Source organism: Sphaerodactylus townsendi, linkage group LG07 (genome assembly GCF_021028975.2).
Source record: "Sphaerodactylus townsendi isolate TG3544 linkage group LG07, MPM_Stown_v2.3, whole genome shotgun sequence".
NCBI lineage: Eukaryota > Metazoa > Chordata > Lepidosauria > Squamata > Sphaerodactylidae > Sphaerodactylus > Sphaerodactylus townsendi.
Genome location: NC_059431.1, coordinates 59,597,291 through 59,624,316, shown reverse-complemented (window position 1 = coordinate 59,624,316; position 27,026 = coordinate 59,597,291). Strand labels below are relative to the sequence as shown.

The following is a 27,026-nucleotide window of genomic DNA, read 5'->3' as shown; positions in this document are numbered from 1 at the left end:
CGCAAGATGTTAACAGCCTCGTCACGAGATTTCCTCCACTTCGCTCACAGAGCGTCCCTGGCGCCCGTTTCATATAAGCGCCAACTCCTCAGTAGTATACCAGGGAATGGCCCGAGAGCGAGAGGCGTGGGAAGACGCCGAGAACTGACAACCTCGATAGCGCCGAGGAGGCAGGAGTTCCAGTCCTCCACCTGCTCATCGAGTGTGCAGGCGGAGTTCAGGGTCCCGCGGGAGCATTCAAGGAAACCAAAGTGGATCCATGAGTCTCGGCGAGCATAAATTAGCCCGTCGCCCTGGGTAGAGGGTGTTGCGGCGAGTCCACCCGGACTTTCAGGGCATAATGGTGGGACCATGGCACTCTCTGCTAACAGAGGATACTGACCCAAGAATTTACCCCCGACCCGAAGACCAAATCAAGCGTATGCCCGGCCTCATGAGTGGGGCCCGGGGTACATGGGGAGGCTAAGCGTGCGCCATGGATGACACCGGCTCCGCCGCCACTGTACATGGCCCGGTGTCGACATGGGCGTTAGAGTCCCCCAAGACAACCGGCCCGCAGGGAACCGCGGCGCCCAGTCTGGCCACCACCTCCAGCAGCAGCGGCAGAGCCCGTCCACCGGTGCGCGTAGGCGACCGGTACACACCAGAAGGGACGGCCAGCCTCTCAGCACGGCCAACCACTTCGAGACCGACGCATTCCATGCCCGGGTGATCTCCGGGACGGGGACTGCCCTAAAAGGGATAGATTCATCAGGCGAACAAAGCCACTCCTACCCCCCCGGCCCTGTGTTCGCGATTGATGGAGACACGCGAAACTCTGGTGGCGCCGACCTGCGCACAAGGCGACGGTCTCACCTTTCAAGCACCCAGGTTTCCCGGTGACACACGCCAGGTCCACCTGCTGGGCCCCAAGAAAATCCTGGAGCACCTTGGTCTTGTTATTAATGGGACCTTGGCGTTGATCAGAACATCAAAGACGCAAGCAGAGTGTCCCTGATCCCAGCCACCTTAGATCCTTAGCCGGGATAGGTCGAGGAGGTCAGAAGGCTAACGAGCATGACTGTATCTCGAAAGCGTCTTCTATCATATATGGCCACCGCCTACCGCCACATATCTACCCCGTCCATCAGCACAGGGATCCCCAGCCCCAACGTTGGGTGCTTCCCCATAACTCTGTCAACTCACTCCCACCCAGAGCCTGACTAAATCCCCCACTCAAAAGCGGGCCCGACTCTATTAAAATTTTATTCCTGCTAACCCTAAGCTAAACCCTAAGCTGCAGCCAGGCCGGACATCTAACTATGTCCAGTATAATGTTAACTAACTGGATAACTTCCCCACAACTCAATACTATACAATCAATACAACCTATAAATAAAAGTAAAAATACTACCACTTCCACTTAATGCAACCCTTTTACTATACTCCCTCGTCTAGATTATAAACACCATCAAGGAGTCAGGAAGAGAATAAACCAAAAGAAGGCACTAGATGGCAATAATGGGGCTGCTGCCACCAGATCTCCGTAGTTCCCTCTATGGAAAACAATAAAATGTTATTCCGGGTCTGCTGGTGGAATCAATGGAGTGATGGAATAGATTCTACTGCACAGACAGTGGGTATGGGGCTCACACCACCCAACCCAACTGTTCATGTGTGCAGAGGCGTCTGAATTGGAGAAACAAGTCCCTGGAGGGACAATGACATGGGGGTATAACTCGAATAGCAGCCGGGGTACTTCTGCCCACCCGGCCACCCCAGTCAACTCTCGAAAGTGAAGAACTCCGTGTTCGGGGGTCGTCTGCCAAAGCGTGGTTCTATTCAGCCCTCTCCTACAGCTGGACTTGCCTGGATGTAAGGCCGGCAGCGATGTCATCAAAGTGCCAATTCTGGCTCCCCACAACTCCTCCCCACTGGAGTCAGCCTCTCAGGTGAGTCTTGTCGGGAGGCATCCAGTCTCCCGGTCTGGCCCTAGTGCTCCCTCTGTTGCTTATGGGTGTGTAGGCTTGATCTTTGCTGCACCCGAGCAGATCTTCCAAGCCGTACGAGTTGAGAAGATGAATTCGCTGTCGTGGTAGGCGCGCGCCTCCGCAGCGCAAGCACCTGCAGGGTCGGGGTCGCTCTCACTGACTCCCCCTCACAGCAGGCCCCAGCGCAGCCACCACACACCTTAAATCTTTTCCTCCGGGCAGGGGATCCCGAGGCAACAAAATCCAAGTCAGAGAAGCTGGGGAATCTCTCTGCCACCGATCCCCGATGTTGCAATCTCCCAGCTCCGGCCTCGGAAGCCACACCCAACACTCTCCTGCTGCAAGGCTCTCGGTCTGATGGAGTCCAGGCTGAAACGCTGGCTAAAACGCTGGCGGGGATTTCTGCCACAAACCCCCAACCACGCAGCCACCCAGACGTTCTGTCCCGATTCACCAGCCCGCCATGAAGGAGGCAACAGGGGAGGCAGAGAGCCCCAGGGGAGAAGCGGAGGCAAAAAAAGCCGGGGGGGCCAGAAGCACAAAATAGAGGCACAAAAAAATCCAGGTACCTCATGCCACCGTCCCAGCAGAGGGTCTGAGAAATCTATACAAGCGATCCAAAAGACTCAGATTGATTAAGCTCAGTCAGGAGAAGTGCTTTGCTCAAAATAAATAAAGCTAATGGGAGATGGTGAAAACATCAGAATCTGGTTTTGCATGAAAAAACATTGTTCTCTTTCTGAATTGAGGTCTGGTTAGTGATGCAAAATATAGTACTTGCCCAATTGTACACTTAAAAGCTAAGGGCTGGAGTCACTGGAAACTTCTTACTGGTGGGTCTGTGCTATTTAAAGTAATTATCAACAGAAAACTGACCTTTGTCAACAAAATATTACACTGTTACCACAGTTACTGCATATCCTGCATTTAAGAAATATTGCGGTACTTTGGTTGCTGGCTCTTCATGGTGACCTAAGCTTGTACAATAAAGAGTATCATTGCTTAAATGTTTGGAAAAGCTTTGGGTTGCTATAAATGAAACCATTTCAATGAACTCACATACCACAGTTATGGAATAAGATTTGCAAGCACATGTACAATCATAATAACTATGTTGAAGCTTTTCAGCATTCAAGTGAATATTGAATTCAAACGAAATAAAATCTTCCCTGGTTTTTTTTTTCCAGTCAAGACTTTTCTTCTTCTTGGAAAAGAGAATTTAGATGAGTTGTGTATAAAAGACTGAATATGTACAATGCTTTCATCAAATATCTTTTTCTTTGGAAAAAAACCCTTTTTAGGTGATTTTTTCTGGTTGGCTTGGTTTTAAATATCTATAAGCCAATGGCTGCCAACTGGCAACCGGTTGGGCGAATACAAGCTTAGCACTTCCTGTTAGATATCTACAGAGGGCTCCTGGGTTCCATCATATTTTAGTGTGCATTGACTTTGTTAGTGTACAATTTACATTTATGTAATACAGGCTTTATAAGTTTTTGTTGCATTGAGATTTATGCTTGTTTATTTCTTGTATTAGGAAAATTTGCTCAGGGTGGAAAAATGAAACACAATTTTATAAATAAATGACTAAAATTATACAATCAAGAAATAAAAACCCGGACAGATGAGTATGTCGGGTTATGCAGATAGTTAACTTTCTCCACAAAACTCAATGGGTGCAACTGAGAACCAAATAAGAGGGGTGAAATTTGCAAGACAACATGTAGAATCTACATCCTCGAAGATACTGGCGCCACCAGAGACAAGCACAGACCCCATTTAAATGACACCCCCTGAGTAATGCTTTATTTTTCCATGTAAGTCAAAGGTTGCCATTCTATTCTACAGGAAACAATAAGGTAGAATGTAAACCCACACTCAACAATGCAGGGCCTGGGCTGCATTGAGTGAATGAGGCTCATTTTGTGTCTGCGTTATAGATCATAGATGACCCCTCAGCAATCTCTTGGATCCTAGCAACATACAGGACGTTGCCTGTCTTCCATGTCATAAGGGTTTTACTTGTAGCTGGTAGAGATTATCATGGAAGTAAACTGTAATCAAATATCCTAATGCAAATAGGAATCTCCAGCTCATTCATTTCTAAAAGGGCAGAATGAATATAGTTACAAAAGCATCATGTATTAGCTCCTATAAACAAGTAAGTTCATTTTTTCCCATTCCGTCTGTATAGTAACCATTAAAGTATCTGTGCTCATCTAAATACCCTCACAGTAATAATAGCCTTGATGAAGACAACCCCCCGCCCTCCATTCACATGAATATGTTACTTACAGATAAGACAAATGTGTTCTCACTTTGATGCACTACATGCTTTGCAATAACCTAATCCATGTGAAGCAATTATTTCACTGGCAATAGATGGATAATGTAATTGCAAACATTTGCTTGGCATTGAAATTTATAAAAATGAACCTGTCTTTCTAAAAGAAAAAGAAAAAAGTACTTGGCAGTCACAATGTACTGTAGGCTGCTCAAAGAAACCTAGCAAATTCAAATTTTATCTAGGCATTAGGAATTTTAATTGTTTTTTTAGCTATCAAGTGGTAGCCAATTAGAAAACAAATAATGATCAGGACTTTTGGATTGCAACCACAGGGTTAACATCATTTCCAAAATACTTAATTTAATATAAGATTGTGATGATGAAAATGAGTTAAGTCTTCTGACTAGTTAAGACTTCTATATGCTTTTATATATGTTACATTTTGTATCCTGGTTATTGAAACGCGATCTAAGCTACACATGCATCCAAGGCTTAGGCGGACCAACTTTTTTGGCTGAATTTGATTCACTAGAGATACAAGAGAGGGAACATATGGCAACTAACAAGACAAACTAATTTGCCCTAGGACAAATGCAGCAAACCATTGTGCGTGCAATATCCTCATATAACAGGAGATTATTATCAGAATGCTGTCTAAAAGCTGTGAGAGCCCCATCATTGTAAAAACCTGAACAGAATTTTAATGATAGAAGTTAGCTACATTGAAAAGGACACTTCTACTGCAGGTTGCTCATTAAGGAACTAAGGGAGCAATTCCATGCAGACAGAAAAAGTTCCATTGAACTTAGGGGGGGGGGGACTTACAACCCTGTAATTAAAAGATTGGGCTCAGAATATTAACTTCATTGTGTTCCTAGTCCTACCACTGCTAGTGCCAAAATGTTCAATATATTGTCGACAAATGTATTTGGAACCCATAGACAAGAGTCCGCTGAACGTAAGGCTGGAAGGTGCATTCAATACAATGTTCCAGATTCTCTAAAGATTTTGGGTTGGTTCTTATAACTCTTTCTGCTAAGTGAAGAATTCTACTCCAGTGGAAGAAAACATGCATTCTAAGCCCTTATCCTATCAAATGGAATAGAGATATTTACAATATTTTGGATGTAGTACCTACAGAATTCATAACACATGCCAAATCTTTCTCCACAAATCCTTCTTTCTTAATCAGCTTTAAAAGACTGCTTTCATTTGTGTCAGTATATTCAAAAATGTGTATTCAAAATACAATTCAGTTCCAGCATAGGTTTGTAATTAAACCACTGAATTACATCCTGCCTGAGCTTGCAAGTGATTAATTGATTAATAGGGCTGCCAGCCACAGTGGTATCAACTGAGAGCATGATATCACTTTGAGAGAAGTGATTTTACCATAGAATAGCCAGTGATTCCTAGAGAAACATAAAATCATTTCTGCATTTTCCTGAAGTGACATCATGCTATGCCACTAGCCAGTCCCACATAGCCAGTCCCACATAGAAATGTGAAACAAAAGCACCATAACAGCTCAGAGGGCTGAAGCAGCCAGGACGATGGCGCCTCCAGATGGGATCAAGGCAGTGGGGGAAGGCACAGTGAAAATAGAAAAGAAACATCCAATGGAGAATTCCCCACAGGCAAAAATGGGCTTATGCCACCGGGGGAGGGGGGGTAAGTCAGATTTCAGCGCTGAGGGCATTCCCAGGCCGAAAGCCTGGTGAAAGTTGACTTAAATCAGCCCCTAGCCCATCCTCCTTTAGGCTGGTGCAGCTGCCATGGGCCTGGATTTGGCCAGTGAGGAACCCTCAGAGGAAGAGTACTGGCAAGATAACCTGGCTTCACCAGAGCCTCAGATGAGGTCCAAGAGCTACCAGAATCCTCGGAGGGAGACAAAGCTGACTCACAGACAAGCCAACAACAGAACAGAATGCTTGCAGAAGCACCTCCAGCCACAGAGGCCAGCATTGAGACTCACCCAGCTCACCTGAACTGGTTAGGCAACTTTGAATCTGTAGCTGTCAGGAATCTAGAAAGTGGGGTGTGAGGCTAGAGGCCCAGATATGCTGCCAAGAACACTCTGAGTCTTCTCAGGAGAAGGAGTATGTAGAAGGGAAGTCCCATGAAAGGCAGGTGTGGGAAAAGTAATGTTGCAGGAGCAACTTTGCTGAAAGCTATGACTTTTGCCATGCCTGCTCCTGGACTACTATTTTTGGAATCAATGACCCCAGACTGGACTGACTTATGTGAACCATCCTATGACCCCTGGCTTCTTCACCTGGATCCTGGACTTGTTTTGCCTGGAGTCCCAGTAAGCATTCTTTCTTTCTTTCTTTCTTTCTTTCTTTCTTTCTTTCTTTCTTTCTTTCTTTCTTTCTTTCTTTCTTTCTTTCTTTCTTTCTTTCTTTCTTTCTTTCTTTCTTTCTTTCTTTCTTTCTTTCTTTCTCTCTCTCTCTCTCTCTCTCTCTCTCTCTCTCCCCCCCCCTCAGTTCCATGATTGATACCAGTTGTAACCCAACAATCTTTGAACTCAGCCAGGCAGCACAGCAGCTCTGGGACAGGCAGCCTCTTCTGGGTCAGGTGCCATATAACTCCATGGCATATGACTGCAACCCTGTTTGCCCTTCCCTCTGGCACAGGGGCTACTTACTGTAAGTGCCTTACACTACCACCCTGTTTGCCCTCCTTACCAACACAGGTGCCACTTACACTGGTAGGGTGGGCAAACACATTGGTACAGACCCATGCCACTTCCAGATCCCCCCCCACAAAAAATTGGGCCGCTCAAATGGGAACATGGTCAATTTATAAGAAGTGGTTACTCTGCATGTGAAGTGCATAATTTCAACTGCAGTCAACATTTAGTTTTTATATTTTATGCAAGACGAATCCTATCAAGGCAATCACTTTGATATGACCTTGATCATAAAGTTGCTAATAAAGATTAAAAGATGACAATTTATAGCACTAAAACCAGCAGCTCTTTACTGTCCTCCTTGCCAAACAATTATTCAGTAAGAAGTTCTAATTTCCTACTTTGAAAAATAATGTTCATGTAAAATCTTTTTTTTAATTGTTTCTGTCCGACACTAAATTAGGAAACTGAACCAAAACTCAAAACATGGGAAAATGGAAAATGGGTATACTGTATCTTCTTACTGTAAATGGAGTTTGCCTTGGCTTGCTCAAAAGAGGAAATTTAATTTCCATTCTCATCTGGTGTTCGACTCTCATTCAAAAGATTGCATGATGCCAAACTGAACTCCAATACATCTTTGAATTTATGAGCAGTAGTGCTTTTAATGCACACTTTGTGTAGGAGCCATTAAACTAGCTCAGTTATGGATATTAGCAAAGGTCTGTAAGAGGGAATTGTTTATCCTTTTTTAAAAGGATGTAAAAATTTAATTTTCTTCTATGGTTGTCATCAATTGTTTCATTAGTTTGAGCTGAAAACAATTATAAGATGCACATGCAGTGGGGGTTAATAAAAAAGTAACAAGAAAGCTAACATTTTTACTCTACATCAGCACATACCAGGCATATTTATGCAGGTGGTCTTCAATCAGCATGCTAGTGGAAAAACTGATGAACATGGAGTATAGCCCCTGGGAATTGCAATGCATTAATCAGTTGAAAAACCATGCAACAAGCTTCTCACGTTCAAAGCGTATTACACAAAGCTATTAAAATAAAGAAGTTACTGTTAAAAATGTGCCCTGGACTTACCGGGGAGCACTGTTGCAGGAGGGGAGTAAGGAGCGAGGCAGAAACCTGGCTATTGGCAAGCCGAAGCCAGGGGAAGGTCACGTGATGAAGGACCTCGTCATGTGACAGGGGAGTTGGGCGCACCCATAAAAGGTGGCACCTGGTCAGCCAGGTCTCTTTCGTAGGCAGGCAGGCAAGTGGAGCACTTGCTTGCTGCATTGTTTCTTAGGCCGATGCCAGTAAAGCCTAGCTGTGGCGATACGGAAGAGCAGGGAAAGGCTTTGGTGGATTGTGCAGTGCATCAAGGGGGTGTTCGGCGTAGCAGCTGCGGCTCTCTGAATGGAGGGGAGAGGTGGCAGGTGGACGGTTAGTGGCCCCTTCCAGTGCTGTTTTGAGGCTTTTGCAGCAGGCCTCCTTAAGGGCAGGCAAGAGTAGTGAGTGGTTAGCGACATCCCTTACTCCTGCCCTCCCATAGCCTTGTGTGGGGCATTTGATAGCAAACAGGACCAAACCCATCTAGCTCTCCGCAGCCTCTTCACCCCTGGTCCCAATAGAGCTGTAGAGCTCAGGACCAGGACAGCCATTTGACAGTTGGTGGCTGCTCAGCTTGGCGGCCATTTTAGGGCTCCTGAGGGCAGGTCTTGGGTGGCCATTTTATAGGGGAGCTTTCCCTCAGCATAGCTGGGCCTGGGAGATAGGAGCATTTTTCCTTCAAATGCCCTCTCCCCATTCATTAAATAAATAGGACCCTTTGTTTGTGTTAATACTAGTTAGTAGACCCTTGTTAAAAAAAGTTAATCATTATAGTGATAGTTAGATAGTTGTGTAGGTAGGCATTCATTAGGTCATTAGTAAGACAGTAAGGGGTATATGTTTAGTTGATAAATAAATAGTTAGGTTAAATATAGTAGGTGTTAGATAGCTGTTGGCTGGTTAGCATAACCTTACGTTATGATTTGTTTCCCAGTTGCTGTGTATGGCTGGCTGGACACAGCATCGTGCACTGGGTCAGTTGGTATGCTGAGAGTTCTGGGTGGGGCCCTCCTCATGGCCCTCCTCATGGCATGGTGTTCCAGCTGGGTGAATATGACATTCCAGCTCAGAAGGGTGTGGTGCTAGCACACTGAATGGTTGAGGACCAGCAGGTGCTGCATTGGCGGCTGCGGAGAACTAGAAGGTTTTGGTCCTGTTTGGTGGAACGGAGGGCATGGCGGAGTGCGCTGAACCCTGGAAAAGTTAACAGGACCAGGCGGAAAGCTTGTCAGGCCGCAGCATGGATGGTACAGAATATGGGTGGTGAGGTTATCCCGCAGACGGTGATATCACATGTGCAGGAGGCACATTTTCGCTCTGATGGAGTCCACCTGTCTGATTGGGGGATGGACATTTGGCTACACGCCATAAGGCATGCTCTATTGCAGTGGCTAAGCAGCACACATTAGGCTGGTGCCTCCATAATTGGGAAACTGGGGCAGGAGCTGTTGGTATCAGCTCAATGGCAGTTTTGGGGCATAGGAGCACATCCTTATTGGGAAGGCCAAGCTTGCATGTCAGACCTTCCCACGGCTGGGGGCCTCAATAAGAGGCCTGGGGGTGGTGGAGGGCTCAATGGCGCAAGCCGTGAAGGCTCTGCTAGAGAGCTTGCTACTCCCGGCAGGAAGGGGTGTCACAAAATGGGTACACACCCGGGTAGCATCTGGTAACTTTCTGTCCCAATCCCCAATGGGGTCAGTGCCGGGTTCAGCATGCTTGCTACCCATATACAAGGTTCAGCTCGCTTGCTGCCTGGAGGCCAGGATGTGCCCTTTGTACGTGGTTGATTAATAAACTGGCTGCAGCTAATTTCTATTCCAACAAAAAGCTGTGTCCATCTTAATTGGTAAGCGAACTTCTGCACATCAGCACGCAAAAACGCGCCCCCGGACTTATCCGGGAGTGCATTTGCAGCAGGGGCGGGAGGAGCTAGGCAGAAACCTGGCTATTGGCAAGCCGAAACCGGGGGGGGGGGGTGTCACATGACGAGGGACCTAATCATGTGACAGGGGAGTCGGGCGCGCCTATAAAAGGCGGCATCCGGTCAGTCCGGCCTCTTTCGGAGGCAGGCAAGCAAGTGTACCCACCCACCCTTCCTATGTTCTGGGTTGGTTTTGGTATCTAGACATGTTGATTGTTGTTTTTCTTGTTGCAACCTGGGCAGTTTTGGGGTACAGGAGCACATCCTTATTGGGAAGGCCGAGCTTGAATGCTGGACCTTCCTGTGGCTGGGGGACTCAGTAAGAGGTCTGGGGGTGGTGGAGGGCTCGATGGCCCAAACCACGGAGGCTCTGCTAGAGCGCTCGCTATCTCCAGCAAGAAGGGGTGTCCCTAAATGGGTATGTGCCCAGGTGACACCTAGTAACTTTCTGTCCCAATCCCCAATGGGGATGGTGCCGTGTTCAGCATGCCTGCTGCCCGAAAGCCTGGGTTCAGCATGCATGCTGTCCATATGCCAGGTTCAGCATACTTGCTGCCTGGCAACTAGGATGCGCCCTTTATGCTCGCCCAGCTTCCTACGTTGTTGATTAATAAATGGGCTGTGGCCAATTTCTATTCCAACAAAAAGCTGTGTCTATCTTAATTGGTAAACGAACTTCCACACATCAGCATGCAAACAGCAAAGTAAAGAAGTTACTGCTTAACAGCAAAAGAACTGAAAATCCAACAAGCTCCAATTCAGCACCTCTAGTACAGATGTGGAATCACAGGTATGCTTCCACTGCCTTTTAGGTGCTAGGAAATGTTCTGCATATACAACAGGCATCATTCTACCAGAAAAATTCTGGAAGTCCCTTGAATCATTGTCTATTTGCTAGACAGGTAACAGAAACATAACATTGATGTTTGACACTTGTTCACAACTGCGAACTGTCATGGAACATATTTTTGAATGAATCTGATGTCTGAAAAGGAAAGCGTGCAAAATGGCCAGCAGTTTTAGGAATTAAATGAAAATGTACCATGCAATGAACAGTAATGAAAATGGGCAGAAATGGATAACTCATGATTACCTGCAAAACGTTCTGGAGCTCAGAAGGAAAAATGAAGTAACCTACAGTTCTAATTGATTTTAGTATTCAAGCAAAAACATTTTAAAAAAAACTGTGCTCCATTTACATCACAGAAATATGGATGCTTTTTTATTTTAATTTAACTGTTCAGCTGTCCTGTATAAATTATACAAAACAATAATACATTAATGTTTACATTACCTTTGGTACACCTTGATACAACCAACTGGCTATAGATCTCTGTGCAAGTATTTGATGAGATTTTGACTGGGCAGAGAACTTTGGGAAGAGGGATGCTTATACTTAAAAAGTGGTTCAGGAAAACACTACAGGAACATATAATTTAACACTATAGGACCAGTTATTTTAGGATCAATTATTCAATGTTACCATGATAAAAACAAATTGAATAACCCTGTCATTCTACTATGTCTTAATTTCCTGTTCCTACAATTGAATCTTAGCAGTTTAAATTGTCTTTGGACAACGGAATTAACATAACACTTACTGTGCAATCCAAAGGAGGGGAGGGGGCTGAAGCCACATTGGAAGTGGCAGAAGGACTGTGCTGGCACCTGTGCTACCAGGGCCATGGAAAGGGGCATGGCTGTCAGTATAAGGCCATTTTCCTCAGCACTGAGCCACTGTGAATCCTTAAGGGGAGATGCTTTGGGGCTTTCAGAAAAAGAAAGGGAGAATAGTGGGGGGAGGAAAAATGAGATGCCCTTACAAGTCCTTGTTGGTCCCCCACTTATAACATAATAATTTGTGCATTACACTGTAAAAACACTAATGGAGAGGCAGACCTGTGAGACACTATTTTTAAAAGTGCTGAATGAGCAAGTTAAGGGAGGAATTAAAAAATAGCATCTATTTAGTTGCCAGTGTTTCTTCCAAATCAGGCAGGAGTCTAAGTCACATTCTAACCTCCTCAAAAAAGTATTCCACCTAGCAATATTGTTATGTAATAAACTTTTCATGTGGGTCACTATTCTGTTTGACCAGTTTTAACATGACCCAGTACAGGCTTTTCTTTCTGAACATTTGTGCTGGCAAGGAGATAATTGTTAAATCCAAAAAGAAGATCAGAACAGCAAACTCACAATAAAAAGGACAATCTATCTGATCAACATCTGCATAACGGGCACAAAAAATAAAGAAAAAATGTAAAAGTGATATATATATATGTAAATATACATGTATTCAATGATATAATAAGTATTACAATTCCCACCAACATAAAATACAGTAATGTGAGTCAATACAACTTAATGAAAGTGAATATATACAATAAAGCCTCCAACATACCAAATAAATAAATACAAAGAAAAATGTTTTTGATATTGTGAATTACAGTCAGAAATCAAACAGGTACAGTGGTACCTTGGTTTTTGTGGATAATTCGTCCGAAAGGAATCGATGAAAACCAAAATCCACTAAAACCGAGGCACCATTTTCCATAGGAATCAATGTAAATCCAATTAATCCGTTGAGGCACTCCAAAAAGTGCCTCCAACGGATTAATTGGCTTCTTCAAACCCAGCCGGGAGGCAGAGGGAGCTCCTTATTTGGGCAGTGACATCAGGGGGTGTCACTGCCCAAATAAGGAGCTCCCTCTGCCTCATGGCTGGCTGGGGTTTGAGGAAGCCCAGCCGGAAGGCAGAGGGAGCTCCTTATTTGGGAGCTTTTCCCCCCTGTATCTCCTTCCCCAGTATTTCCTCTTTCTCCCCTCCTAGCAGCCCCCATATCGTCACCTTTCTCTGCTTCCTTGTCTCCTTCCCACCCACCCATGTATCCCTTATCTGAGCCTATCTTCAACAAAGGATTGTTGTTAGGTAGGTTATACTGAGTGCTTATGACCATCCTAAAGTCACACAGTGAATTTCCATGCCAGAGTAGAAATTCAAACTTGGGTCTCCCAGATGCTAATCTGAAGCTCAACCACTGCAACACCCTGGCTTCCAATGCTGTGGGTGCTACTGAACAGTTGCAAGCTGCTGGGCCTGGGTGAGTAACTGAATTTACATGATAGAAAGTGACCTGCCAGGCCTCTCTTTGGTGAGTCTTTCTTCAAAGGCTAAAACAGCTCCAGAAAGGGTCCTGGCCCCTACTCTGCCTTTAATATCAGAAAACAGAAAGGCTGGCAGTACTGTTGTGGTAGCAATCACCACTGAGGGCATTTGTACCTTAAAGCTACAGGCAATTCTGTCACTGGGAGGGTGAGAATTAACCTCCCCAGTGTTTGTTTTTTAGATATCAGGTTTTTCTGAAGACCTGGGGATGTCCTCATGTTTATAGGAAGATGTGTCCTATCTGTCCATGACCCATCTCTGGATTTAAGTATCCACAGATGATACCATGTTACGAATGAGATATATTGATTTATATGCCTTCCCATTTATTAGCTGTTTTACGATTTCATAAGTTTCAATGGCTTGGATCCAATGATCTTATGCACCACTAGTGCTTTCTTCCTTCCATTATAGCCCAGAAATTGGTTGAACAAGTGGAAACAGAAGGTGGGATACAGTAAGTTTGGCTTAGCATAAGTGCCAACGAAAGTCTTTTTTAGATTTGTGCATGTGAGTTCCACCTGGCTTGTTTATTATTAATTCCAAAAGGGATAGTTTCTTTAATAGTGTGATTCATATGTTTCATTTTCACAATTCTATAATGCTATTATTTTCCTTTGGTTTCCCCTGTTCCCTTTCTTGGGTCTATACCCTAACGGTTTTCCATCCAAACTGGTGGTGAAGAAGAAGAAGATGAAGACGAAGAAGAAGACGAAGAAGAAGAAGAGGAGGAGGAGGAGGAGGGCGGTTTTTATACCCTGCTTTTCTCAACCTTTATGGACTCTCAAAGCAGCTTACAATCACCTTCCCTTCCCCTCCCCATAACAGACACTTTGTGAGGTAGATGGGACTGAGAGAGTTAAGAGAGAACTATGACTAGCCCAAGGCAGGTTTCATGTGGAAAAGTGAGGAAACAAATCTGATTCGCCAAATTAAAGTCCACCACTCATGTGGAGGAGTGGGGAATCAAGCTTTGTTCTCCAGAGACAAAACAGGGATAATGTTTTATCCATGTTTAGGGTACCCACACTGAAGCAATGAAAGGCACCCATTTAACGTTAAAATCTTTGGGAGAACTTTTCCAAAAAGTAACACAGAGAGCAATGCATCAATTCATCATGAAGAACAGTTATATGAGGAAGAGGAAAGACTGATAAGACAAGGGCATTTGGAGGCATGAGGAGGATAAGGCATGTGGGCAGGTGAGCAGGCAGTTGGAGGACTTGAGGTAGATTTGCGAAAATTGTGGCTAATGTTTGGAAAGCAGCCGACAGGAGAGTGCAGATTGCAAAATAAATTTTGGCATGGCAACGCAATCACTGGGAGAAGAGAGAATGGCAAAACCTCACTCCATGTCCTTCAGGACTGGAATACTCTACACATGGATGTAATCCTAGTGGCTACCACTTACCGTCAATCAAGTAAGCCCAGAGCCTGTCCTCCCCCTAAGTAATACATGCATAAGGAACATGTCGTAAAAATGAAACCAAGAGAGGCTTGGACTGCAATAATGGAAAAAACCTGAACAAAATGAAATAAAATAATGTGCTTTTGTTATAGGTTGTTTAAAAAGGGAAGTTGTTTTGTTCCAGTATTAATTGTGATGGTTACAGAATTTTCCTCCCTAAATATTGAATAAACAACAAAAGAAATGCACATCTAATCTTTTTCTTACATTTCCGCATGTGCACAAGCTCTAGTAGAACAAGAAAATGTGCAATGAATCCAACCCAATATCTTTTTCATATCTGAAATACTATTTTTCTAGAACACATTTTTTTTCCCTTTTTGGAAAGGAACTGAAAGGGAAGAGTAGTAAATCAGAACTATGGGAGATATTAAATACAATGTGGCTGACATGACCCATGCAGACAGCAGAGCACAAACTGTACTCACTGTGATTCCTATATCTTATGCAGGGAAAGTTTTACCTCAGGATTCAAATGCAGGGACTGGGCATATAGAATTAACATATCTGATCCTTGAAAAGTTCCATCAGATGTCTTTATGTTATGCTCGTTCGATAATTTTATTATTCCCTTCCTGTTTTCCCACATCACTGTTTCTGTTCCATAAACAATTTCAGTGATGATCTGTTTAATGGATGTGTGTATGAGTAGTCAAAATATCATCAGGTGAAGCATAATTAATATTTAATTAAAACCCAGAAAGATTCCTTCATCCCCCAATGATCACTCACTGGCTTATTTTTTCCTTTTGCAGATGTTGCTGTATTTCCCTTGCTATCTGTGGCTTTCCTTCCTAATGAGGTAAAGGGTGATGAGGTCTTGACTGGGCTTGAAGTCTGATAGTTATTATTATTGTTTTGATTGCCACTCAGTGTCTCCATTATGGAACGAAATGTTCCGAAGGGTCGTTTCTGCTGGTCACCGTTTTCAGCACTGGGTTGAGACCGTTGACCAACCTTACACTGAGCTTTGTCCTGTTCGCCATTTAAAACAACCTCTGTTTGTTCCACCTGAACCACAGGTTCCTCAAAAGTCACTCTGAGTTTTAAATTCTGGGCAGTTCTGCGCTTTGAAGATGGAGACTTGAGAGCACTTTTGGGACTTGTGGCCACTTTGTGAGCAGACGTGGTATCAGAGCTAGGCTGACAGGTATCTCCCAAGACTTGGCTCTGAGATACAGTCCCAGACTGATACTGGGCTTCATTATCAGGATCACTGCTTTCTGAAGTGGGAGAAGGACTGTGGCCATCCACGGATTTTGAGGTTCTAATCCCAAAAGGAAATCGGCGTCCTGCTGCCAAAGTGTGTTTCTTAATCATTAGATGCAAGTTCTCAGTGCTTTCAGTGTTTTCTACAATAGGCTGTGGCCTGGGTTTATCGGTTCTTTTCACAGGTGTGTTCTTCTGATCTTCAGAATTATTTGAATCTGTATCAGATTCACTGAGAGATCGTTGCATTAGATGTTTCAGTCTTGCTAGTTTCATCTCTTTTTTCACCAAAGGAATCTTCTTTGTATTTTTAGAAGCATGCACAGCCTGAAATTCAAGTGACAGCTTTTCCTGCATGCAGACATTCTCAGATATTTCTTTCCCCAACAGCTGGCGTAGGATTTTATCTGAATCCTCATCTTTCATCTTGGGTCGATTGTGGTGGGGAGTACCCCCGCTGCCAAGAATCTGAATCCCATCATGGATATTTAATTTACTTTTCTGTAGAGGCAAATTATCTGTATCAGATGGTTTCCACTGAGGTTTGATGGAATTGGGTGAGGATGGTGAACTTCAAGGGAAAAAAAGAGATTTTCAGTAAAGAAGGTTCTAACCCAAATTGTACAGATATAAAATATAACAATGAGTTTTCCATTGAACATGCTTATCTAAGCACCCTAGTGGGTTTTTTCTTGACTCTTACCTCTGTGGAATATATTATGGAGTCATTCTATAGATTCCATGGTTAAGAATTCTATAGTTAAGAATGTAAATATGTTTCCATGCTAAGCTTGACCTGCTGTTTCCTTTCTTTGTTAACTTCCATAAGAAGCATTTCCTTTCCAAGTCATATATTAGATATTGCTAGATGAATAAGTTTCTGAGAAAAGCTTAAAGAAAATTGTAGTATTAGGCTAAAAATGCATAATTATTGTTCTTAGTGTGGTTATTATTGTTTCTTATAAGAGATTCCCTTTTCCAGAAACTTGGAGTCTACGTTTTGACACAGGGTGAGGGATGAAAGGGGAGAAAAAGGTAATCAGATTACTTATGAGAAGCAAGATCACAGTCTATGTTGTAGAATGCATGTGTCTATGTGCTGAGTGGAACTTAACTGCAAAAGAACTGTTAATATACACATTCATTAATGAAATATGGTGGCTTTTTTCCTAACATGAGTAGATATTGAAACTGCTATAATAATGTTGCAATATAGTTGAATTATAACAATATGGGTACTGCACATAGGGTAGATTTAAGGATGACTCAGATAACACACATTAAATACTTTGATTGCTTTAAGAAAAGTGCTGTATAAATTCAAAGGATGAAGATCAAGATTTGTACAGTCTTTACAAACTGAAACCTCTGGATCATGTACCATAATGCAATGACATAATGTGTTGGATGCTGCTGAGGATTTTTGCTGATTTTTGGGAGGGGGCAATTTAGTGCAAATTCCCTGCTCAAGCTGCAGTGCTCTGACTCCCATCAAGTTTGTCCCTGGAGGTCCCATGCCCCCAAAAGCATTTTCGGTAATAAAGTTGGATTCAGTGATGGGACCTCCTCCTGTCAGTGGATTGCCCAGTTGAATCCAAGTCTATGTTTAAATTTGCAGAATGGACAGAGAACAGTTTTCCCTGGTACAGTACCACTTCAGATGAAGCAAAGTAGCTTCTTTTCTAGTTAAATCACTGAATTATGCAGTTGTAACTTTATTTTTGGTGCTATTAATATTGGGTTTTGAAAGTAAATCACCTTTAAGGGATAAGATCTGTAGTCTAATTACTCAGCTAAGGTCAGGTTTCAGAAGTTCACAACATGTTTTTCATGATTACTATGTATCATCCAAAGCTTCCATAGTAAATCAGACTGATTTACTGCCAGAGTTGTGTACTGGTTAGAAGGTTAGACTGGCAATGGGGAGGCTCAAGTTCAAATCCCTGCTCTTGCCTTGGAAAATTGCTAGGTGATCTTGAACTAGTTACAAGACTCTTAGCCTAACTTACTTCACAGGTTGTCATGAAGATGAAATGGAGATGTTGTAAGCCCCTCTGAATCCCCATTAAAGAGAAAAGTGGGATCTACATGAATCAAAATTTAAACAAACCTGTTGGATGATTAATTTCACTTAACTTTAATATTTAGCACCCACCCAACTAAAAGATGCAGATTTCCATTTTAGGAAGTTCTGCTTTTTATTCTTTTTCAGTGTGAATTTAAAAAATTAGCTTGAACATGACCTTCTAATGCATGAAAAGTCTCCAGTTCAAACTACATTGGAATTCTACACCCATAAGTCTTGTTACCTTGGGGATGTTGGCTGTGACTTGCCCTCTGATCTCTGAGTTTCCAGAAGCTGTTGGAGTTGGTTCTGTAATGTCACACGTTCTACCGTCTGCCTGAAAGAAAATACTAAATTGTTAAGCTGTCAGTGGATGTGCTAAGGGAGAAATGATAGCGTTCATTCAACATCACTTACAGAAAAAAGACCCAGTTCGTTTATAATTTAAGAGTTGCACACACAGACCGCATACAAATACTGAAACACACAAAGAGAGGCTCTGTACTGCAAATTGCTTCTAATCCCAGTGGGAACATTGTGATCATTCTACTGTACCTTCAGAAAGCTGTCTGCCTTGTATACATTATTTATTACTGGTAGTGACTGGTGTAAATTGCAAGATTAGAATCCCAAGAAGCAGTTTGCTGGAGCATTGGGACTTAAAACAATTAGCTTACCTATGCCCAATTAAAATTTAACACATAGAAAATTTAGAAGTAGTTCCTTGCAACTCTCTTTTGTCTGTGACTTTTGAGGAGAAGGAGCCCAAAGATTTGTCCATTGAATCTGGGGTATGTTTTGCTTGGAAAAGAACAAGTTCTGATCAACAGGAAAGCTGTTCCCTCAAAAGAAAATATGAATGAGCTGGAACCAGAGCTTGTGTTCAAACATAATCTTTTACACTAAAAGACAGAACATAAGGTATGATCCTTGTCATCCAAAACAGTGTGGGAATATCAATGATGCCCAAGATGTTCTGTGCATAGACTACAACCATTCCACAAATGAATGTTAAAGTCCCCACATTTATAATTCAAATGAAAAACCTTCACTGATTAAATATACATTCAGTTTCAAAATGTGTTTTTTCCTTTTAGTATCAACAATATTCACAAGGAACAGCCCTTGATGCCCAACCCTCAGATTGCCATTGGGGCAGCCCTTTTTCACTGGAAATTCTGTTTCCAGCAAAGCATTTTCCTTCCCTCACATTAAATCACAGCTTATGCTTACTTCTGTATGAGTAGATTTCCCTGCAGTGATCCCCCCCCCCCCAGTTTAGTGCCATATGGTGATGCCAGCAATCATGCATAAATGCAGCCACCTTCTCATTAATGTTTCACTTTCAACTGGCTTCCATAAAAAAGCAGAACAAATTTACAGTACAAGCTAGCAGTGAAATATTTTACTGGATAATTTCCAGACTCATAGGACATAAGACAACTCAGTTTTCAGTTCTAGAACAAAGTCACAGCCAGAAAGAATCCAGATGGTTTCTGAGATTGCAGAGTAAATTTGCTAGATTCACATAAGGTTAAGAGCATATTTTCTAGAGAAAGGAGCTGAAAATGCAAAAATATTTTGGTAGGACACCAATTTATTTTGTGGAAACCATATACACTCTATAAAAACCTTCCCTTCCTTCAATTTTCCCTCTTCCTTCCTCTCGCCTACACATTTCCTTACACTATTTTAAAAATCACGCCCACAATTTGTCAGCATTGGCTAGTAGTACAAAGTCCAAAAACTCTTTTGCAGGTTTGGACAAATTATTTCCATTTGTTATTCCTGACTGTTGTTGGTCTGTCTTGCTCTTCTTTTGACATTTTCTTTCTCATTAATGTACCTGGCCACGAACCAAAGCAGCCTCTTATACAAATGAGAATTGCATTAGGTACACATTTGTATGAGACAGTTGCATGCAACTTGACAGCAAGTGAAGCTGCAATGACCCTGCAAGATTCAGTCCATATTTCAACATTATTAGGGATGCAACTTATTGCTTCTGTTATATGAAATGTTATTGTGATGTGAATATTACACTGCTTAGAAGAAAATAATTACAGCAGAGACAGTGGATGGAAAATGCCACTCTAAGTCATCCATATGTAAAGATAATGGTGCAGATACACAACTATACTTAATTTTTTTTTACAAGTCATACTTTTCTTAGAGTTAGCCAAAGACATTACATAAAATGAATGTACACCTAACAAACTAAGGAACAAATTACAGAATGGGATCTTTCTTCAGGGCCAACATGACTTTCCTTCTTATCAAGGCCATGCATTTTGGCTGTCTGACTACAGTAGCTTCTTTAGCAAGCATAAGTCACCACATAAACTCTGCTGCTCATAAAAGGGTAAGGAACGGCATCATACTTTGGAGGGACAGAAAGTGACTTAGAACTCTCTGATATTTAGGACTTCACTTATCTGGAAGCTAAAGTTTTTATTATAATAGTAGGCAGATACAAATAAACTGAGAAAAAAACAGCTGTTTTAAAGGTAATAAAAGCTAAGCAATTATTTGGGGACATGTAAATGTTGTACATATTTTTGCAAGGAGGCAATGCAATGTCACATGTGAAAAGATGGTGTATAAAGCATTTAATGGTTCACCATTCAGTCCTATGCCATGCTTATTAGAAATAGTGGGGGGGGGGTTACAAGGAAAGCATTGAGAGAGAGAGAGAGAGAGAGAGAGAGAGAGAGAGAGAGAGAGAGAGAGAGAGAGAGAGAGAGAGAGGAAGGAGTGATTTCCACACAGGGAAAGGCTTGTGGGGTTTCCTCAGTGCTGGTGCCGCTGCCAGTAAAGTGTGGTGACAACAGGGCTTCTACATGGCAGGTTTCTCCTCAGTTTCCCTGCCCCAGTCCCCTAACATTGGTCATCTCTTTCCTAGGCCACTGGGGCTTTCTCTTTTTTTGCAAAACAGCAATTGAATATCCTTATATCAATATACCATTATAGCAATAACTCTGACTTCTCAGTTTTCCTTTTGAAAAAGATTATATCATCTTCCATTGAGGAGGTATACCTTTCTACTTGCATCTCTACAACAGATGGCTTCAGAGGCTATTAAAAATCCCTAGGAATTCATACAAACTGTTACACATGGTGTTATAATGGCACACTGCAATACAAATATTCAGTTAACATTTTTTTTCCCAAAGTTCCCTCCTTTCCCATCAGCAAGGGAAGGAAATGGCTGGCACAGGGACAGTGTCAGGGAAAATGGCTTCCATGCACGCAGGAAAATCAGAACTTTCCCACACACATGGCAGCTATCTAGGTTTTACAAAATCTCTCAGCAAAGTAAGTTTGAGACATTCAAAAAGAAACTGAGGAAATTCCAGGAAGTGCAGAGGTATTGTAGGGAAGCAGACATAAAACCAGTTTCCCAAAAGCATTGAAGCCATGGCACAAGATTTTGTGAAAATGGCTGGACAGAGTTTAACTCTTTTTTCTCCTGCTGTTTTCTTGACAAAAAGATAATCCTGAATTACTTCATCCCCCGTACTTACACCTGTTAGTTTTTCCCAGTTCTTGTCTTCCAGAGAGAATGGCAGGAAAAGATTAACATTTCCCTCCCTCCTCACACCCTTCTTTTTGATAAAGAACTTCCAGAACCAAAAGAAAAACTAGCTGCTTAAAATAAACATGGAAGAAATCGTCACATGTAGTAGAGCACTAAGAAGAGCACAGGTAAACACATATGTCATGCATTAATGAATAGGCTTAGAGAAAGGATATAGTATGTAAAATCTACATTGGTATAATGAAAGTGAATTTTACAAAAGCTCTGCTATGACACACAAATGGGTATATCCTTTGCAATTCCTATGCATTTCAAAAGTTCCTGCATAGGATATATTTCTGGAAGGCATCATCCTTCTGTAGAAGGGTTAAAAATTAACTTTATGAAGCAAATTTACTTTCAGCGCAAATCTATTTTCAGCATGTCCACCAGGTGTCACAAGATGAACATAAGGTAATGTTTGAAGGAGAGATTGTTAACCTGCATTGGACATTGCACTAACCACAGATCTCATGTGTTTGTCCATGTGTTGTTTCCTGGATGCATACACTGCAAACATTACATTATTTGGCACATAGACACACTGAAAAACCCATTTGTTGCATGCATTATGAGGTGGTTCTCATATCACTTGCTGATAATATGGACAGGAAAAAAAATAAACTAATGAAATATGAAAACTTACTCTTTCAGTTGCTTTGTTAACTTCACAACCTGGGATGCCAATGACATGCATGTCTCTACTACCACCAAGTAACGTGAACACATGGTGTGTCCCTGCCGCTCAGCACTTTGGGATGGTTTTTCTCCAGCAAGGTTTTGCATAGTGACGTTTGCTCCATATTCAACCAGAGTCTAAGTATATGTATATACACACACATACATGTTTTAGCAGTAACTGTTACACTGATATGCATTAGATTCATGAAAGACGAAATAAAGCATTTATTCATAGAATACAATTAACTAACAGAATTCACTGCTAAAAGATATGATAGCTTCTAGAAAAGGCTGTTTTTAAAAGGGTTTATAAAAGTCAAAGGATTTATATAAATCAAAGATCTGTGCAATCCCATGCAAAGTTAGACCAGTCTAAGCTCACTGAGTTCAGGGGATTGTTAGATATGATGGAAAAATGGTTCTTCCATGTTCAGAAGCAATATCCTTCTAGGTGTCAGACGCTGTGTTGTCAGATGGTGTGTTTCATGCCCTGTTTCCTAGACTGAACTGGACACAGAGACTGGACTGAACTACTGGATACAGAACATTGAACTGGATGGATCTTTGGTTGCAAGCAATTCTTAGGCTTTTATCCATATGCCAATGGAGTCTACTATCATTCTTCATCTTTCGTCATTCAATCCAATATGCATATTTCACCCTATTACGCTACCTTAATGAACAAGACCCAATTTCAGTTAATTGAAATGGTGACCATGTTTTCTATCACAGTAGTTAATAAACTTGCTGCTGTTTACAGATGCTGCAGTAGCTGCTCTGTATTAGTTGTTTCTTCCAACAAAGGTCCCCCCAGAACGGTGACGAGGGAACCTCTATGCTATAAAGGCAGTACTTGTTGGGGAGGTGTAAGACTTGTCATTTCCATGGCAATCACACACAGCCACTTCAGAGAAGTGGTCAGAGTGTCAGAGGCCCCTTCCGCACACGCAAAATAATGTGTTTTCAAACCACTTTCACAACTGTTTGCAAGTGGATTTTGCTATTCCGCACAGCTTCAAAGAGCACTGAAAGCAGTTTGAAAGTGCATTATTCTGCATGTGCGGAATGAGCCAGAATGAGATCTGGGAAATCCAGGTTCAACTGCTCACTCTGCCATGGAAGCTCACTGGGTGACCTTAGGCCAGTCACTCTCTCACAGGGGTGTCATGCTGAGAATAAAATGGAACACAGGCGAACAATGATGTAAGTGGCATTGAGTCCCCATTTGGGAAAAAAAGCGGGGTATAACTTAGTAGATCTAATTATAAGATAGTTACATGAGATTGGCCATTAATGTTATGACATAGTCTAGGATTCCTTCATTCTTTTGTGCCACATGTTTGGTACTGTTCAAATTTACCCTTTAAATACCTTAGAATTTTTAAAATTAAAAATACACACCGTGTTTCCCCGAAAATAAGACAGTGTCTTATATTAATTTTTGCTCCCAAAGATGCGCTGTGTCTTATTTTCAGGGGATGTCTTATTTTTCTGTGTTCTGTTCGTCGGGCATGCTTCCAAACAAAAACTTTGCAAAGTCTTACTTTCGGGGGATGCCTTATATTTTGCACTTCAGCAAAACCTGTACTACGTCTTATTTTCTGGAGATGTCTTATATTTGGGGAAACAGGGTATATTTTAACTCACTTTGACTTCAAAATTCACATGATCACTAATCAAGTCCACTGGATAATTGTCAGAAGGTCACAGAAGCAAAAGTCAGAAGATTGATATTAAATTGGAGCTGATATGTGCTGCATAACTCAGACACTTTTCTATGCCTACATCAACAAACATTGGTCTAATGGCTACTGTGTCTACTTTGAATCCAAGCGCAGTTTGTACGTCTGCTTTTTAACTGCAAATTAATCTTAGTTGTTAATATTCATATATAGTTCCATATTACAACATATTGCATTGAAGCTTTTTATTTTAATGTCACTCTGAAATATAGTTTTATTTCTTTACCTGTATGGATCCCAGGTACCCCTGCTGGGCAGCTACATGCACTGCACTGTTACCCTCCTGATCAACTTCATCCAAAGAAATCCCTTGTTCTTGCATAAATTGAAGAAGCCACAGAAGGATTTTCTCCTACACAGAAGAGACAGCTTTGTTGAGAAATGAACTGATGTTTTATTAAGACACTGATAAATATATGCACATATGTGAAAAAATAAGATCACATGGAAGCTACATCATGGAACTTAACATAGTATCCTCTTAGATATTTACAGGTCCACTAACTTATATGTATTAAAATCATCGTAACTATAGGAAGATCCCCAATATTTATCATATCATGTGCAGATAGCTGTAATGTAATTAGAAAGAACATGTAACATAAAAAATTGCTAGAATATCAGTTCTTACTTTCTTTAGCACTAAACTGATACAAAAGGCCAGGATGAGAAAATAATAACAGGTGACTGAAGAGCTGGAAGATCAAAAGCCACAGTGACAAAATAGGGGCTGTAGATGCTTGAGGGTAGATCTTAATGAAAATGAGATGGTTTTATCAAGTGAAAATACCAACTATGAAAAACTTTATAATATGACTTGCAGATTTCTCATTATGATGAAAAGATATGTAATGTGAAGAAGCAGAGTTGGTTTTTATACCACACTTTTCTCTTCCTTTAAGGAGTCTCAAAGTGGTTTAAAATTGCCTTCCCCTCTCCACAACATATACCTTGTGAGGTAGATAGGGCTGGGAGAATTTTCAGAGAAAATTAGCCCAAGGTCACCCTGCAGGCTTCATGTGAAGGAGTGGGGAAACAAACCCGCTTCACCAGATTAGAATCCACCATTCATGTGATGGAGCGGGGAATCAAATCTGATTCTCCAGATTAGAGTTTATGAAACTATGGCCGTTTTCTGGGGAAGACGGAAGAGGTCCGGTCTGGCGGAACATGCTGACCGAATCCCTCTGGGACCGTTATGGGCCGGTCCCAGAATCGGCCAAGACAGCTGACACAGAGCTGCGCAGAATCGGATCAGAACTGAGGCTGCAGGTCCTACTGACTCCTCCGGCACGTCGCTTGGCGAGGCCAGGGTTCTGCCCCACTTCCCATCAGCGACCGGCATGCAAATTACGCCAGGAGCAAAGGGGGCGTGTCCCCTGAACCTCGGCTGACAGCACCGGAGGCTGCTGGGAGACCAATAATTAGGTGCAGTCGGGGGGGGGGGGGAGGGAAGGAGCCTGGAAGCCGCTGCCGTTCGCTTGCCAAGCGAGGTTGGGAAACGGCGGCTTCGAAGCAGCTGCGCACCCAGTGTGAATGGCTTCCTGGGGACGGCGTTTTTGCCATCCCCAGGCCGCCATAAACCGCCCGTGCGGAAAGGGCCCAAGTTTTAATGAAAATTATGGTTTGTGTGCTTGTCTAAATGTAGGCCCCTTTTATTAATGTGTAATTTATCAAATCAGGATTGGAAACTATGATTTTAACAATGTGTGTGTGTGTAGCAGTGGCGTAGTGGTTAAGAGCAGGTATACTCTAATCTGGAGGAACCGGGTTTGATTTCCCGCTCTGCTGCTTAAACTGTGGAGGCTTATTTGGGGAATTCAGATTAGCCTGTGCACTCCAACACGTGCTAGCTGGGTGACCTTGGGCTAGTCACAGTTCTTCTGAGCTCTCTCAGCCCCACCTACCTCACAGGGTGTTTAGTTTGCGGGGGGGGGGGAGGGAAGGAGATTGTCAGCCCCTTTGAGTCTCCTTACAGAAGAGAAAGGGGGGATATAAATCCAGCTCTTCTTCTTCTTCTTCTTTATGAACACAGACATTCTGGCTTGATTCTTAGCACCAATCTTATGCATTCCTCGGCTAGAGGGAGGCCTGGCTAGAGAATAGAAGAGGAAACCAGAACTTATCAAAACTTATTAAATATTTTAATTATTATTTTAAAGCAAATACTAATTTCACAAACTAAACATAGTTAAAATATGTATTGTCAAAGGCTTTCATAGCCGAAATCAGTAGGGAGTTGTGGGTTTTCTGGATTGTATGGCCATGTCGAGTAGCATTTCGCCTGCATCTGTGTCTGGCATCTTCAGAGAATCTGATGATAGTAAAGCAAGTGGAGCTTATATCCACGGTGGGAGAGTATATGTCCATGGTGGGAGAGAGAACCATTTGCATTGGTTAAAAGTGTTAAAGATGCAATTTGCAAGTGTAATTTGTATGTGTTAAGTGGAATCCACCCACTTTAGAATATGTATGTAACACTGAAGTTGCTCAATCAATTAGTGAGGGCATCTGTATAGCAGTTGCTTGGCATTTAAATCCATGTAATTGTTTCCTGCAGAGAGACATCCCGTGTCTGGGTGGTGTTCACTAACCATTGTCTTGATTCTTGTGTTTTTAAGTACTGGCAGCCAAATTTTGTTCATTTTCATAGTTTCTTCCTTTCTGTTGAAATTATCCATGTGCTTGTGAGTTTCAATGGCTTCTCTGTGTAGCCTGATGTAGTGGCTGTCAGAGTGGTCCAGAATTTCTGTGTTTTCAAATATCATTCTGTGTCCACTTTGGTTTATTACATGTTCTGCTATTGCTGATTTTTCCGGCTGAATTAGTCTGCAATGCCTTTCATGTTCTTTGATTGTTGTCTGGGTGCTGTGTTTCGTGGTTCCTATGTAGACTTGTCCACAGTTGCAAGGCATGCGGTAGACTCCTGCAGAAGTTAGAGGATCCCTCTTATCCTTTGCTGAACACAGCATTTGTTGAATTTTCTTAGTGGGTCTGAAGACTGTTTGGAGGTTATGTTTCCTCACCAGTTTCCCTATTTGGTCAGTGATTCCCTTGATGTATGGTAAGAACACCTTCTTCATTCCTGTGGTTTGTTCTTCATCTTGCAGCTAAATTGGGGGGATTCCACTTAACACATGTAAATTACACTTACAAATTGCACCCTTTACACTTTTAACCAATGCAAATGGTTCTTTCCCTCA

At 42.3% G+C, this 27,026-nt stretch overlaps 1 protein-coding gene across 3 annotated transcripts in view; it reads right to left on the bottom strand.

Annotated features, from left to right (window-relative positions):
- The window catches only part of LOC125436498 (synuclein alpha interacting protein), a 124,204-nt gene that overhangs the window by 4,753 nt on the left and 92,425 nt on the right, over nucleotides 1–27,026 (bottom strand). For 2 of the 3 annotated variants that reach the window (XM_048503544.1, XM_048503546.1), the window contains 4 exons: nucleotides 24,050–24,175; nucleotides 22,047–22,216; nucleotides 18,068–18,160; nucleotides 15,282–16,329 (listed from right to left, as the gene is read on the bottom strand). In XM_048503544.1, the coding sequence (XP_048359501.1) occupies nucleotides 15,282–16,329; nucleotides 18,068–18,160; nucleotides 22,047–22,216; nucleotides 24,050–24,175 (1,437 nt within the window). Of the gene's footprint in view, nucleotides 1–7,791; nucleotides 7,863–15,281; nucleotides 16,330–18,067; nucleotides 18,161–22,046; nucleotides 22,217–24,049; nucleotides 24,176–27,026 lie in introns of all 3 variants that reach the window. The other variant, XM_048503547.1, reaches the window with a different exon arrangement.